Source organism: Egretta garzetta, unplaced genomic scaffold, assembly GCF_000687185.1.
Source record: "Egretta garzetta isolate BGI_Z169 unplaced genomic scaffold, ASM68718v1 scaffold212, whole genome shotgun sequence".
NCBI lineage: Eukaryota > Metazoa > Chordata > Aves > Pelecaniformes > Ardeidae > Egretta > Egretta garzetta.
This window is the reverse complement of record NW_009258759.1, coordinates 94,186-108,094: the sequence shown is the minus strand read 5'-3', so window position 1 is coordinate 108,094 and position 13,909 is coordinate 94,186. Positions and strand designations below refer to the sequence as shown.

Genomic DNA, 13,909 nt, shown 5'->3' with positions numbered 1-13,909 from the left:
TGCTGTGCTTCATACAAACACTCTGACCCTGCTGTGATAGCAAAGAAGACTGTGTTTTGGCTTCTCTGACCCGGTCTAGCAGAGCCTGGGCACTGAAGAAATGCTAAGGAGGAGCGCTAGCTGTGGTTCGGGGGCAAATAAGTCTCTTGGCTGAGTCTGATTACCCACTTGGAATATTTGTATTTCATTAGAACTGACACCGAGAAGCATGTTTGATTTGGAATGAATTCCAAGCAGGAACAAGTTTCAGCATCTGCATTTCCACTGTCAGCGTGATGAGGGACAAAACAGGTTAGAGCCTGCTTAGCCAAGGGTGGGGACCTCTTGGCAGGGGAGGGCAGTGCGTGAATCAGTTACAAGGGAAGGGAAGGAACAGCTTGGAGAGCTGATCTTCCTCCCCTTGCAGAAGGGGAATTCTAAGCACCCAGTATCAGGTGTGTGTCTGAGGGAGCTGGGGAAAGCCAGCTCCTCCCCCAGAGTGGGAGGCCGTACCTGGTGATTAACTCACAAGCAGAGGAGTGGAGCTCATGCTGAGTCCTGAAGGAACCTGTTGGGCGGAGCTCTGGAGTGCAGGAGGGCTAGGAAAGCCCTGGAGTCGGACAGAGGACTAATCCAGCTGGAGAGGCGCTTCTTAGCATCAACAGCTCCAGTCATGTTCAACTACCTAGCAGTAGAGGTGAGACCCCAGTTCCACCGCAGCTATGGGGGCCAGCAAGGGGCGCCTGGGCCACTGAAGAGCCGCCTAGAGCAGCTGAAGAAGCCGTGGTGGAGGGAGCCCACCCCTCTGGTGCTCCAGCACAGCGAAACAGCCAGGCTTGCCATAGATGCCTTTCTTGAGCAGGGGGAACGCGGCTACCTGGGTGCCATCGCCGAGGAGCGGGAGCTGCCTTTTCTTTCCAGCCTGGACATGGAATATATGAACCATCAGAGAAACCAAAGCTTTCTGGATCCCTGTGCAATGAAAGACAAAGAGGCTGATGCTTGCGATGCCGACACTGGAGACAGGTCCTCCCTCAACTCTGAGCTAACGTCTGGCACCTACTTCCCGCTCATGTCTGATGTGCACCCTCCAGAGCTGGAGCTGGGGTGGCCAGGGATGCCGCTCCTCACAGTGTCTGGCCAGACTCAAGCCACTGTGATTTTCCAGCGAAACAAAGCTAACAGCATTAAGGATTTGCTCCGGTCTCTGATCAGCCGGGCACGGACGGTACGTATAGAGCTGTGTCCCTTGAGTGGGCTTTTGTGCCGCAGCACCCGAGTCCTGGTGGCTGGTCCCACTTGCTCCACGCTGTTGCTGCTCCCCAGATGCCTGGCACAACGTGACTGCTTTTTCTCGATCAGATCTATAACTGTTCCTGCTCCTTTCCTTTCCTGTAATTTCTTTCCACCTGGGATTTTGTGTCACACAGGCAGCGCCCTTTAGGGCACTCCGTGCTTCTATTTGTGGGTACCACAAGCCTGGAGCGAGTGAGCGGCAGGGTGCACAGCCTTAACGTGTAGCTGTCCTCCACCAGCGAGAGCGTGCCAGCCTGCCCTTCTGCCCTTCTGCCCTCTGCCAGGGAGTTTGCATGGCCGGGGCTTCTCTCCACCCCTGGACATGGTGTTAAGCAGGACAACCAGTGGTGAGTTGCTGCAGGAGAATGTAGGACCTGAGCAAACGTGTGGGACTGAAAATCCCTGGCTGTGGGTTGAAGTCGGTTAGAATACATCATCCTGTCTTGCAGACTTGCTGTCGGTGCCTCTCTGAGGATGAGTAAGATCAGCTCCTTTTGCCCCATCACACAGTTTCTGCCGGGTAGAGATTGCCAACCCTCGGATGTAATAAAAGCTGGGCAATTACAACCCTTTGCAGTACAATACCCTGCCTACCGAGCACAGTCCTGGTGTGAGTTTACTCACTAAATGGTGCTCCTTCTTGTTTCTTTTTACTTTGCCACTATACTGGGTACTAAAGCAGCAGCTCAGACAAACATCTCTCAGACACATTTTCAGCTTTTGTTGTCTTTGTCCTCTTTTCATCTGCCCCACACTAATTTTCTTTTGTAGTATTTCATTTCAATAGCATGGTGATATCGCATAAAATTTCAGTGCAAAGTTCACTTTTAACCAGTCAGCTTCCAGGCAATTTCTGTCACTCCAGTAGTTTCTTATTTAACTTCACAGCCACTCCTTAAATTCACCATTGCCTAGTGCAGAAAGCGGAAGATTGTTAAGGATTGTTAAACCTGGACCTCAGCTGTGTCAAGGGTACGCACTGTTTCCAGGCGGGCTGAGCCAATGTGCAATCTTCTGTCCCCACCTCTGGAGCTGAGCGTACCAAGTTGTGTGGTCCCCAGCAGATGAAACCAGGGCCCTGCAGCAGTTCACATTGCTCTGCAGTGTCACCGAAGAGCCACACAGTGCTGAGATTCAGGCGTGATAGGAGGTGAATGGGGATCTTCTTTCCTTTTGCCACGGATGTTACCACTCAGTTGTAAGTGGCCGCTACTTAATGCTGGAACTTCTGTCACACCTTTGTAGGCAAATACGGGAAGTCTTGTCCAGGAAGTAAGCAACAAAAAGCTTTGTTTGTCCTTGCAGGCAGCTGATTTATGATATCTTAAATGATCTGGAAAGTCCTGTGTCCTCTTCAGCAGCAGGGATTACGACAGTCATGGCTGAATGCACAAAGTAAATGACAAGGGGAGGTTTTTTGGTAGTCACTTAGCATGACTCCCGGATCTCTGACGATGTTATGATCCTTCAAACCGCATGAAAAACATCTTGCTGCTTTCTCAGTTCCCAGGAACTCCTCTCTTGCTGCAGGGACGTGGCCCAGGCAGGAGGTGCTTTATTGTACTTTAAGTACATTTTGAGCTTTGTACTTGGGAAAGCACTGACCATCTTCAGCCCTTTACGTTCAAGCTGGGGATTTTCACACAGTGTTTTTGACCATTGCGTGAAATGTGAGAATCGGTTTTCCACCATCTTGTTGGTTTATTACTAGTGGTTTATTGGCTCCTAGATTAGCAGCTCTGGCCAATGCTTCCCCTGATTAACTGTACGACTGGCAGCAGTGCCAGCTCCTTCAAAACCCCAGTTACACACCTTTAAGTAGTTACTGAGTAATTTTGCTCATCAAACCATCCAAAAGGCTGTTATCTGTGTGTCTTTTAATGATAAAAGAGCAACCAGAAGTAAAAACATCCTTTGCCTTAAGTGCCAGTAGCAACCATCCGGGGAACCGCTTGGTTTTTTGCTTTTCAACTGCTGTTTCTGCATTTCAAACATTTTCCCCACCAGACTTTAATCCCTCCTTCAGAGCATTTCTCCTCCTGCGTGCTTATGGCCAAGACAGAGGGGGGGGGACACAGGGCTGGGGGGATGTGGGAAGATGTTGAAATCCTTGAATGCTTTTCCTGGGCACGGTAGACAGGAGGGTGTGCATCTTGGGGTGGTGTTTGCTGGTTTTGCTTCTGTACAGCCGTATAGAACCACATCAGCTGATGTATTTTGCAATAGCACATGGGGACTGACAAATCAGCAAAAAGGGCATTTGATTTATTGGTACTGGTGCAATTTGTCTTTCTACTTTGCTGTATTTAGCCAACTATCTTTGAAGATGATGAAGATTTGAGCTTTTCTCTTTGCAGCCATAAGGAGATGCAGCGCAGCCACACCTTAGCCTTCATTTGATAATACTATTACAATTTTACTGTTGTTGGAGTAGCTCCAACCTATTCTGAACTGTCCATGCTGCTGCTTTCCCCCCTCTCACACAGCTCTGACACTGGCTGCGTGTGTGCATTTACGTGTGGTGGTAGAAGGGTCCCCAATGGTCCCCCCGAGAAGCAACGTATTGCTTCAGATGGCAGCACTACAGTAATGACCAAACGCACACTGCTATTGGCAAATACCAGTAAAACCAGCTGCGCTGGTTGAAACCAGACAGATGGCAACCCCAGTGGGGTGCTGGTAAGCGCTGTAATTCCCAAAGCGATGACTGCAGTAATTGCTGAATTGTGAGTTTCCAGGAGTGGATTTAGAAATGTCACGGTTTAACCCTACAATAGCAAGGTGTGAATTTTCTAGAGCCTGCAGGGCAGCCGTGCCTTTGTAGTGTCCTGACCCACCAAGGCTGTGCCATGGACTTGGAGGCAGTGATCAGCATGGTGAATAACAGGGATGCTCTGAGCCAGCCCCAGCCGTGCAGCTCCCACCACTGAAACCGAGGGGCTGGAGGCACTGGGCAGATGTTGCTTAGGTTTGGAAGGCCAGATTGACTTAAATACCCAAGGCTTTTAAATGTGAGACATGAGGAGTCAGGAGGCTGAGATGGAGATGGTACTTAGGTACCTAACTTCCACTGCTTTAGAGAGCTGTTGGAAATCATCTTTGAGGCTTTAGACCTCCCTTTTGTGATTATATGTTCTTAGGAGGCTTCAAGGGGAAGACTTCCAAGGTTGTCATCTTCCCCCAAAACGTCTCGGCTTTGGGATTGAGCTGATGTTATTATAAGAGCTGCCTGCTTTGTTTACTGAGAGGATATGGTGACCTGAGTGGCCCCGTACGGTTGTCCTGTGGCACCCATGCTTAGAATGAGCAGCCCCACCATGGGTGCCTGCATCTCCACTGCACGAGGCTATGGCAGGGCACATCCCCTCTCTCCCTACTGCAATGCTCCTTGCTGCAAACTGCAGCACACGTGGGCTGACAGCCTTCTCACCCAATGTCAGCTGTGGGTGCTTGCCAGCACCACCAGGACCAAATCCCTCCCGTGAAGGGTTTGCATGTGAGGAGGCCGTGAACAGAGCCATAGCCTGCTCTACCTCCTGATGCCAGCAAAGACCTGCTTCGGAAAACATGAGTCTGACTATCACGCAGGACTCCACCCAGCTTGCACAAGCTGGCGTCCCACTGCCTGGGGCGCTTGCTCCTGCACTGACGCCTGAGCCCTGCCATGAGGCTGCCAGGAGATGCAGGTCTGCCAGGCAGCCAGCTGCATCCCGCCCAGGGCACTGGGTGCCACAGGCGACTCTGTGCCACATGTTGCCATGCGCAGCCCCGCTACTGCCTGCTTAGCCCCATCCCTTTCACGGTGAGCACTGCAGATGGGCAATGCTGGGGTTTGGGCAAGCAACAGCCCCAAACTCCACCAAAGCCTGCAAGCACGGGTAGAGAAAAGCAAGATGGTGTGGACCTTCTGCACACACTAGGTGCAAGCAGTGCCTTTGAGCATGTGAGGTCTGGGGACAAAGGGGCATCGGTCTGTCTTGACTCCATCACATTGACTTCCCAAGCCAAGTTTAGATTGTCTCCAGGGCCAAGCCTGCCTCAGACCTAAGCTCGAGATGAGCTGGAATATCGGTGAGGCAAGTGTGGCTGAGAGGGACTTGCCTGAGACCTTACACAATGTTTGGGCTATGTTTTTTTTCTTGGTGCTTCATCATTAGAGGACAGGTGACCCATCACAGTCATTTGGCTAAATTGCCTTTGGTCTTTGGCTGAAGGCCAACATGGAAAGACATAGTGAAGACCCACTTTTTTGTGGGGGTATCAGTGGTGCCGAATGCTGATACCCCAGCAGCAACATTAATTGGGGAAGTTGAAGATATTTCTCACTGCTTTCAGAGCTCTTCCAGGGCTGACTCTGCTGTCCATGCCAGATGGTCGCATTTCAGGAAGGGAGAAGAGTTTGCCAGAGCCTCATAAGTCTTTTGGGAAGACAGCACTGACAAGGGCTACAGAAGAGGTGCCCTTCGGAGTCAGGCTCTGAAGCCTGTATCTCCCAGGGCCAGGGTGAAAGGGTAGAGATGTGGATTTGGCCTGGAGAATAGGAACAATTTTTAGCTCTTGATGACAGCTGCCATGTGTCCCACGTGGATGCCTGGGATCACACCAGCCTCCAGGAAAGTTCTTCCCCAACCCCTGCGGGAGGTGGGCTGGGCTGTCTTCTGCAAGACATTGAGGAACAATGACAGTGCATAAGGCGTCAGCACAGAGATGGTCTTTGGGGACAAATCAGATAGAGCCAGGAAATCTTGTCCATCTGCAAAAGGGATAAATCCCAAAGGGAGCAGGAAGCAATCTTGCTGCCACCCTCTGTCGCGGCTCTGGTGCAGAGGGTCTCTCCGTGGTGTGTGCAGGCAGAGGGGGCGGGAGAGGACGGGGAAGCCAATGGAGCCCCACTCTGCCCATGGCAGTTGCCTCCACTCAGCATCTAAGGCCATGAATGTGAGCCTGGAAAGAGGCAGTTTATGAATAGAAACAGAGCAGAAGAGCTATTGCGCAGTGGGCGATCTGGGGCCAGCATGCCAGCCTGGAGTAGAGACCTGAGCCTGTCCCCACATCCAAGGACAGCAATACCTGGAGCTCCTCTACTCTTTTCTGAAGCTATTCCAGGTCAGACCTGTGAATATGATTCAGCCTGTTCCTATTGAAAACTTGAACCACTGCACACATAAAAGTCAACATCGCTGCTGTCCTCTGCATTTAACTCTTTGTTTGAAGAGGCGCAGCTGAGCAGAAGCGGCTCACCCTACATGGTCCGCTCTGTCAGGTGCTTTGGACTATGGAGAATTGCATTCATGGCCCTGTTCTGACACAGGCAGAGGAGGTGTTTGAAAAAAGGATTCCTACCTCCTCATGGGGTGCCTGATGAGCAGCAGAACAAACTGTCAAGCATTTTGTGTGTGAGGCGTAGTGCAGGGCGTGAACGTTGAGTAGCAGTGTAAAGTAGGCCATTGGAGCTTCACTCCAAAACTCAGTGCTTTTGGGGTCATCTTTATTTCGGCATCCTCTACTAGGTGTAGAAACTCAAAATCAGAGTTCGGCACACGAGTTACAAGTACCGGTCACCTTATTTACTGCTAAGATATGGTAAAGACTGGGACGAAAGCACTTGATCAGTAGTTCCATTATTTTTTCAGCTTTTGAAATGAAGCTGGCCTGTCGGTAAATCCTTCACTACTTCACCTTTTTCAGTCCTGCAGTGTGTTGCCATCTTCCATGAGTTCTCAGTGTTAACTGTTCATGGTTCAAGGTCTAAGTCACCAGATTGCTCTACAAGCACCCTCAGGTGAAGTATGTCAGGCCTGGCAAATCATCCAGCTCAACAAGTGCACTCCTGCCTGTTCCTTCCTTCTCCAAGATGTCCCTCTGATTCCTGTCACTAATGTTGATGCCAACAGATGGTTCCCAGCAGTCCCTTCCTGATCCAAATAATGGCTGCCTTGATGTTGTCTGCTGGCAGCCTCACACTGTGGGGAACAGTGGAACAGCTTCTCCAGTCACCTCTTAATCTATTTGTGGTTGATTTCACTTGATCCGTTGTTCTGGTTGCAGGTCATACCATACTTTGAATTTTCTAGTTCTGGGTCAGCTCACTTCTAGTAGGTACTTGTCATGGCCTACCTTCCATTTTCTGTATTTTCCTTCCAGCTTCCGGAGAGTTCATTTAGCCAGGATAGTCTGCTGCCTCCCATCCCAGCTCCACAGTGGGATGGGTTGCCATGGCCACCTTCGATCTCATTCTTTAAAGAACTGGCATTTCTCTTTAAAATTCTTTTCCTTTTCAAAACCCCACCCTTGGAAACCTTATGTCACCAGTCTTCACTTTATGGAGATAGATTTTCTTGAGTTAGTTTGGGTTTTTTTTAATGATGTTAGTGTTGTTCCTTCCTCCTACTGTTACGTTTCATGCTGCTTGCATCCTGGGCTGCAGTAGCAGGAGTGCTGCCAGCAGGGAAAGGGAAGGGATCCTTCCCACACATGTTATTCTACAATTTTGTCTAGTTGCCCCTGGATGTAATCTTGGAACAAGGGCACGTATGTACTTGATCAAGCTACCTTCTCCCTTACCTGGCAGCAGGTCCCTCCTGAAAAAAATGATACTTCTTTATATTACTGTGCTAGTCACCTGTGGAGTCACTCATACCGACTGAATAATGATTTTGGTCAGTCTCAGCTCTCCTGTTTATGTGCTCTATTTCTGGCACATTTGCTCACGGCAATACGTACTTGTTGTATCAGTGACATTCAGGGCTCGTGCACACGCATTACCCTTTCAGCTACTTCTTTCTGTGAGTGACAGATGAGACAGGAGTAGCTGGGTGGGGAATCTCGTTGTAGTTATTAAATGTGGTTTTACCTGCCATGGTGGGGTAAGGGCTGTTAAACACAAAGGTCCAGAAGCAAGGTCCACTTGTGTGGCCACAGACATTCAGTAACTCAGGAGGTTTGCATACTGAATTCGAAGTTTAAAGCACAATTCAGTTGGGCATAAGATTTCAACAGTCTCTTGTTTTTCCCCCTCCCCACCTCTTTTCTCCTGGCTAGGTGATAGCAATTGTGATGGATCTGTTTACAGACATGGAAATACTGTGTGACCTGCTGGAGGCCTCAAGCAGACGGCATGTCCCTGTGTACCTGATCCTGGATGAAGAGTACTTGAAGCATTTTGTGGAAATGTGCAATAAAATGGCTCTTACTCAGGACAACTTCCCAGTAAGTTATTGGTAACACACTGGATATGATAAACAGGTCTTGGAATTGATAAAAACCCATGTACCCTTTGTTCTGTTCCCTCTGGCTGGTCCCTAGGGCCTATCCCTTCTCCCACTGTCCCAGGGTAAGAGACCATGGCTGTTTGGTCTAGGAAATCAAGGTCTGTCTGGAAGCACAGGAGAAGGAGTGGAGGAGCCTCCTGGTCCTGTATCTTGATGTTTTGTGGTCCTCATTTCAGTTTTACACCCAAGAAGTGTGAAGATGAGGCCAATAAGATGTGGTGCATTACTGAACGCTTTGCTGGGCTGGTGCTGATAGGCAGACAGAGGCAGACCAGAACGCTTACCTTCATGTGGACCTGCATCATCTCCTTTCCTTACCCCTCTCAGCCCCTGCTCTGGGACATAGAATTGTAAGATTAAATTGCTCATAGTTCAGTTCCCTGGGCTCAGCTTAGATCCCGGCCGGAGCCGCTGTAGTGCAATAGCTGGGTGGGGAGGGAAACAGTGAGTCCCTTCAGCTCTCCTGATGCAAACCCCACCATTTCTGCCTAGCCCTGCTGCGCTGCCTTAGTGTAAAACCACCCATTGAAAATCTCAAGATCTGCTTTTAGGCTCTGTGATTCACTTGTGGGTTCGTGAGGAAGAGCCCGATTCCCCACGTGGTGGGGTGCCCATCGGCAGAGCAGGCAAATCATAAAAATGGACTTGTCAACGCGACCAGCTCTCTTGGGAACCTGCAGACTCAGAAATGCACCCCAGTATCTTGCTGCTCCCCATGCTGCCTTTCTGGCTACCACAGATCAATGGAAGTTGTTTTTTTGTTGCTGTTTATTAGTCCTGCGAGGCCAGCAGTCCTGGCTGTGCTCCTTCACTGGAAGCATAGGGTTCCCTGGAGGACTGATTCTTTTCCAGCCACCAATTTCATAGGTTTTCCTTTTATCCTGGTGGGGAACACTTGGGAGTTATCCAGTTACCTCAAAACCATTCTTAACTAGAAAACAGGCTAGGGAAAATGCAAAAATAATGTTTTACGGCATTCAAAATAGATGCAGTTACAACTGTCTTAATTTCCCCTCATTTTTAACCTGCCTACACAAAAGTTAATTTAGAGAGGCTTCCTTCTCCCCCCCATGTTGGTGATGCTCCGTCCTTTCTTGCTTCTCACACGCCAGGCCCATTTCATCCCACCTCTCAAGATGGCAACTGCTTCATGCTGGGGCACGTTTGCTTTCATAAATGACTGCATCACCGAAGGTACCTGGTGGACCCAGATAAATTCCATCTCTCCAAACTTTGTTTTATTTGCTTCTTATCCAAGAGCCTGGCCATTGTTTTTAATTAAAATTAGAATGAGTTTACATCTATAGAGATGTCTATGTCTCTTTGTTAGACCTGACGTCATGTCTTGTGCTTGAATGGCTAATTAACGCTTGCCTCCCCGTTCAGTGACTCACTGGCAGGTCTCAATGAGGAGTGCCTCTTAGGCTGATGCATCCCAAGTGGTACATTAACATACGTGCTTGATATTCACATCTAAGTGGAATGAGTGTATGTATTTTATTCCTGGCTCTGAGTTGCAACAGGATGTTATGGTAAATCTCCATTTGGAATAATTGGTGACAATTTGGGGTTTAATGGAAAATTTGGGGCTATTGCCCCTCCAGCACCTTACTTCTAAGAACATTGTGTGAAGCCTGCTGGTGTCAAATCCTGGTCCTGAACATCAGCAAATCCCACAGTGGTGCATCGAGCATCAGCAGTGGTCACAGCAGGAGACTTAACTGTTGGATTTTTTTCAAATGGCCATGTGCCAAACCTAAAACTACTGTCTTAAGTTGCACAAGAGTGGTACCTGGCAGTCTGGCTTTCCTGCAGGACCATGGGATTCTCAACTTTTTTGGACAATCCTGGGCCTGGATTGCCAAGAGGAAGAAGAAGATGGGAAAAAAAGAGCCAGATAGCAGAAACTCACCCAGGCTTGGAAAGGATAGAGGGAGTGAAGAAATACTGTGGTGACAAATCTATGGGATATCCCTTACTTGAAGTGGTTTTAACTTCCCGGGGGGTTGGGAGGGTGGTGGGATGACAGGAAGCTCCTCCCAGTGAGAACTAGTATTAGTAAAACCTCAGTGCTGGAAGAAAAAAATCCCTGTGTTGACTGGCAACAGGATTAGATGAACACCTCCCCAAGCACCCAGCGTATCGTGCTCTGTATCAGCAACTCGCGGTGCTGTTTCAGAGTGTCACAGGGGAATGCAAGTTGGCAGGGACCTCAGGAAGTCCAACCTCCTGCTCAAAGCAGCGCTACCTGTGAGATCAGGCATAGCTGCTCAGGGCCTTCCTTACCTAGTCTAGCCTTGAAAACCTCCACACATGACCTCTCTGCGTAACTTCTTCCAGGGCATAACTATCGTGGGGAAGAAGTTTCTGCCTTCTCATAGGTGACAGATGAGGACGTGTTCTGTGACACAGGAAGGCAACAAGTGAGACCCACAGTGCAAAGATTGTGAAGCTTCAGCTCTGTCCCTGCTAAAAGTTTCCATGAACTCCAAAGAAGACTGGACAAGTACTTGGAGAAGAGGTCCAGGGGGGGTTCCCGCTAAGACAAACCACAAGAAAATCCCCTGAGCAGAAAACAGAGTCAGCAGCAATCTTGGGGAGCGGCATCGTAAATGGTTGCCTTCTTCCCACTCTTCCCCAGTGGCCATTGCCCACTGCGAGAGATGGACTGTTGGGTCACATGGGCCCCAGCCTGGAGGAGCTTTGTTGCTGTTATGAAGCCCTGAAGGTGATGGTCCTCCCTGGCTGGGCAGGGAGGCTTTCTCTGGGTGACGCGAGAATCAAGCGATTCCCACCCTGCTGCAATGAGCTCCCCAGCAGATGTTTCTGAGAAGCCCACCCCCTGCCCGCAGGGACTCTGACGGAAGAGGAAAGCCATCAGGAATGGAGTCACCTGCTGCAGGGTGACTGTCTCCTGCTCCTCACCCCCGAGGCACGACTTCCGTGCCCTGAACCCCATGTGAGGCCAGAGACGGGGCGAGCCTGTCCCTGGCTGCATGCAGGCGGCTGGGGGAGCCCATGCATGCCCAACCTGCCCAACGGCCATGGGTCTTTGTCTTTTTGTGGGGCTGATGCTAGGCAGGAATGAGCTGCCCAGGAAGGGCAAACAGGCTGGGCTGGACGCAGGCAGTGACAGTTGGTGACAGTTCCTGGTGTGGGGATGCCACCGCAGGTGGCAAGGGAGCTGCCCCTCCAGGCCAGCTGGAGGGGGCAGCTCCCTTGGGGCACCCCTGGGGGGGGTCTGGCAGGCCAGCGTGGGGGCAGCCTTGGGGACGTTTTAGTTACACAGGAGATGTTTTCCTTGGCACTGTACCGTATAGACCGGGCCAATAACTGAAACAGTGGCTGTTGTCCTCTTCTGCCTCCCCAGCTGAGGTGCAAATAACTTTTATTATGGGCAAAAATCTCACATTTACCGAAAAGGCTCCTGATGGACACTGAGGGTCTTATTTCCCATTTTACAGGTCAAAGCTGTGTCAGAGAAGTCCTTTACAGCCTTTTAAAACAGATGAGGATCAGGTCTGTGTCACTCGAGTACCACAGCTGAAAATTTTAATATAATTTTTAAATACACAGATAAAAAGCAGTTCTTAAAATGCAGGCATACCTTTCTGTAAATCTTTTTTACTGAGCGATATTTTGGTTTTTAAGAAGCCTGTCACTGTGTAAAATCAGAACAGCGCGTTCAATTGATTAGAAACAGGTGAGTTGCTATGGGTCAAAACTGAATTTAAATGCAGAGCCATCACCTGGTGTGGTTAGGTTAATGTTATCAATAATCTGAAAGAAATTGTGTAGTCTTACATACTTCAGAAATTATCTGTAGGCTTGTAGGAGTCTCCAAATTTTTTTTCAAACCAGCATTTGTACCTAAGTGCAACTTGTTAATATTTGCTGGTATTTCTATCTGGTAGAAGCAGACAGTGTGACAAGATATCTGGTTTGTAGAAGCCGAGAAATACTTCATGTCTTGCTGCGTTCTGCCTCTGGGAGAAGAGCTCTGGCTTGAGGGAGACCAGCTGTGAGGCATAAGGGAATGTATTGGTTTCGTTCAATATGTGTCCCCTTACCAGCTCTGCTTTCTTTGGTTTCAGAACATGTGCATAAGATGTCTGAGTGGAGACACGTACTACAGCAAAGCAGGCAAGAAATTTGCAGGCCAGGTTCTGGAGAAGTTTATCCTGATTGATTGTGACCAAGTTCTTGCTGGTACATACAGGTAAGAAAAAGTAGCAACTACTGTGACAGAGCCTGGTGACACTGACAAAATATTCATTACCAAAATACTGAGTAATGGAGCTCTTATTTTTTTTTTCCTCCATGATGATGATAGGATGTTTTTCCTCTTCATTTCCCCTTATAAATGTCAGATTTCATTTTGGTGCTTTACCTTCTTCTACTCCATCCCCTTCCTCTTACCTTGCTCTTTTCGATAGCATTAACTGCTTGTCTGCCAACGCTAAAAATTCCTGGACACATCTGTCTATGAGTATTGCTTAATTTCTTAAAAATGTAAAAAATGTTCTGCCAGGTCAGATGATGCTCCACCTCACCTAAATTCTGCTTCCAGCTGGGGCTGTTTAGGGAGAGCAGCCCAGACTGCTCTCTGTGCTCCATTCCCCTGGTCCTCCTGCAGCATACGCAATCGTTGCATACATCCCTGCTTACTCCCCTCAGCACCTGGTTTGTACCTACTTTCTGTGAATTTGCCCTAACTCATTGCCTGTTCTAAACCAATCTCATAGAATCCCAGGTTGGAAGGGACCTCAAGGATCACCTGGCCCAACCTTTATGGGCAAGAGCCCAGTCTAGACAAAATGGCCCAGCACCCTGTCCAGCTGAGGCTTGAAAATGTGCAGTGTAGTGCAGTCAACCCCTCCCCAGGAAGATTATTCCAGTAGATGACCGTTCTTATGGTAAAAAATTTCCCTCTCCTGTCCAGTCAGAATTTCCCCAAGAGCAACTTGTGTCCATTCTCCCTTGTCCTCTCCATGTGACTCCTTGTAAAAAGGGAGTCTCCATCTTCCTTGTAGCTACCCCTTAGGTACTGGTAGATGGTGATGAGATCCCCTCTAAGCCTCCTTTGCTCAAGGCTGAACAAACCCAGCTCTCTCAGCCCATCCTCATACGGCTACAAGAGGCTTCCCAGCTGTTGGGTCATCTTGGTCTCTGGACCTCCTCCAGCCTGTATGAAGTGCCCCTAGTTCTAGTGCTTCAGATTGGTAAAAAGGCTGTCCTACATTCAGCTAAGTCATTGCTTTCACAATTTGCCAAGCCTTTATCTTATCTACCCTCCCGGCAGTTTCCTTATCTAAAGTGAAGACTCTCCTCATACGGCAGCTGCTGCATCCCTCAATCATTTT

The 13,909-nt window shown here is 49.1% G+C and overlaps 1 protein-coding gene across 1 annotated transcript in view; it reads left to right on the top strand.

The window, feature by feature from the left end:
* Nucleotides 1-50: 50 nt before the first annotated feature.
* Nucleotides 51-13,909, top strand: part of FAM83C (family with sequence similarity 83 member C) — a 28,311-nt gene continuing 14,452 nt past the window's right edge. Inside the window, 5 exon segments of the mRNA XM_009649294.2 lie at nucleotides 51-291; nucleotides 407-587; nucleotides 590-1,207; nucleotides 8,317-8,484; nucleotides 12,641-12,765. Coding sequence (XP_009647589.2) covers nucleotides 528-587; nucleotides 590-1,207; nucleotides 8,317-8,484; nucleotides 12,641-12,765 — 971 coding nt within the window. The 5' untranslated portion in view covers nucleotides 51-291; nucleotides 407-527.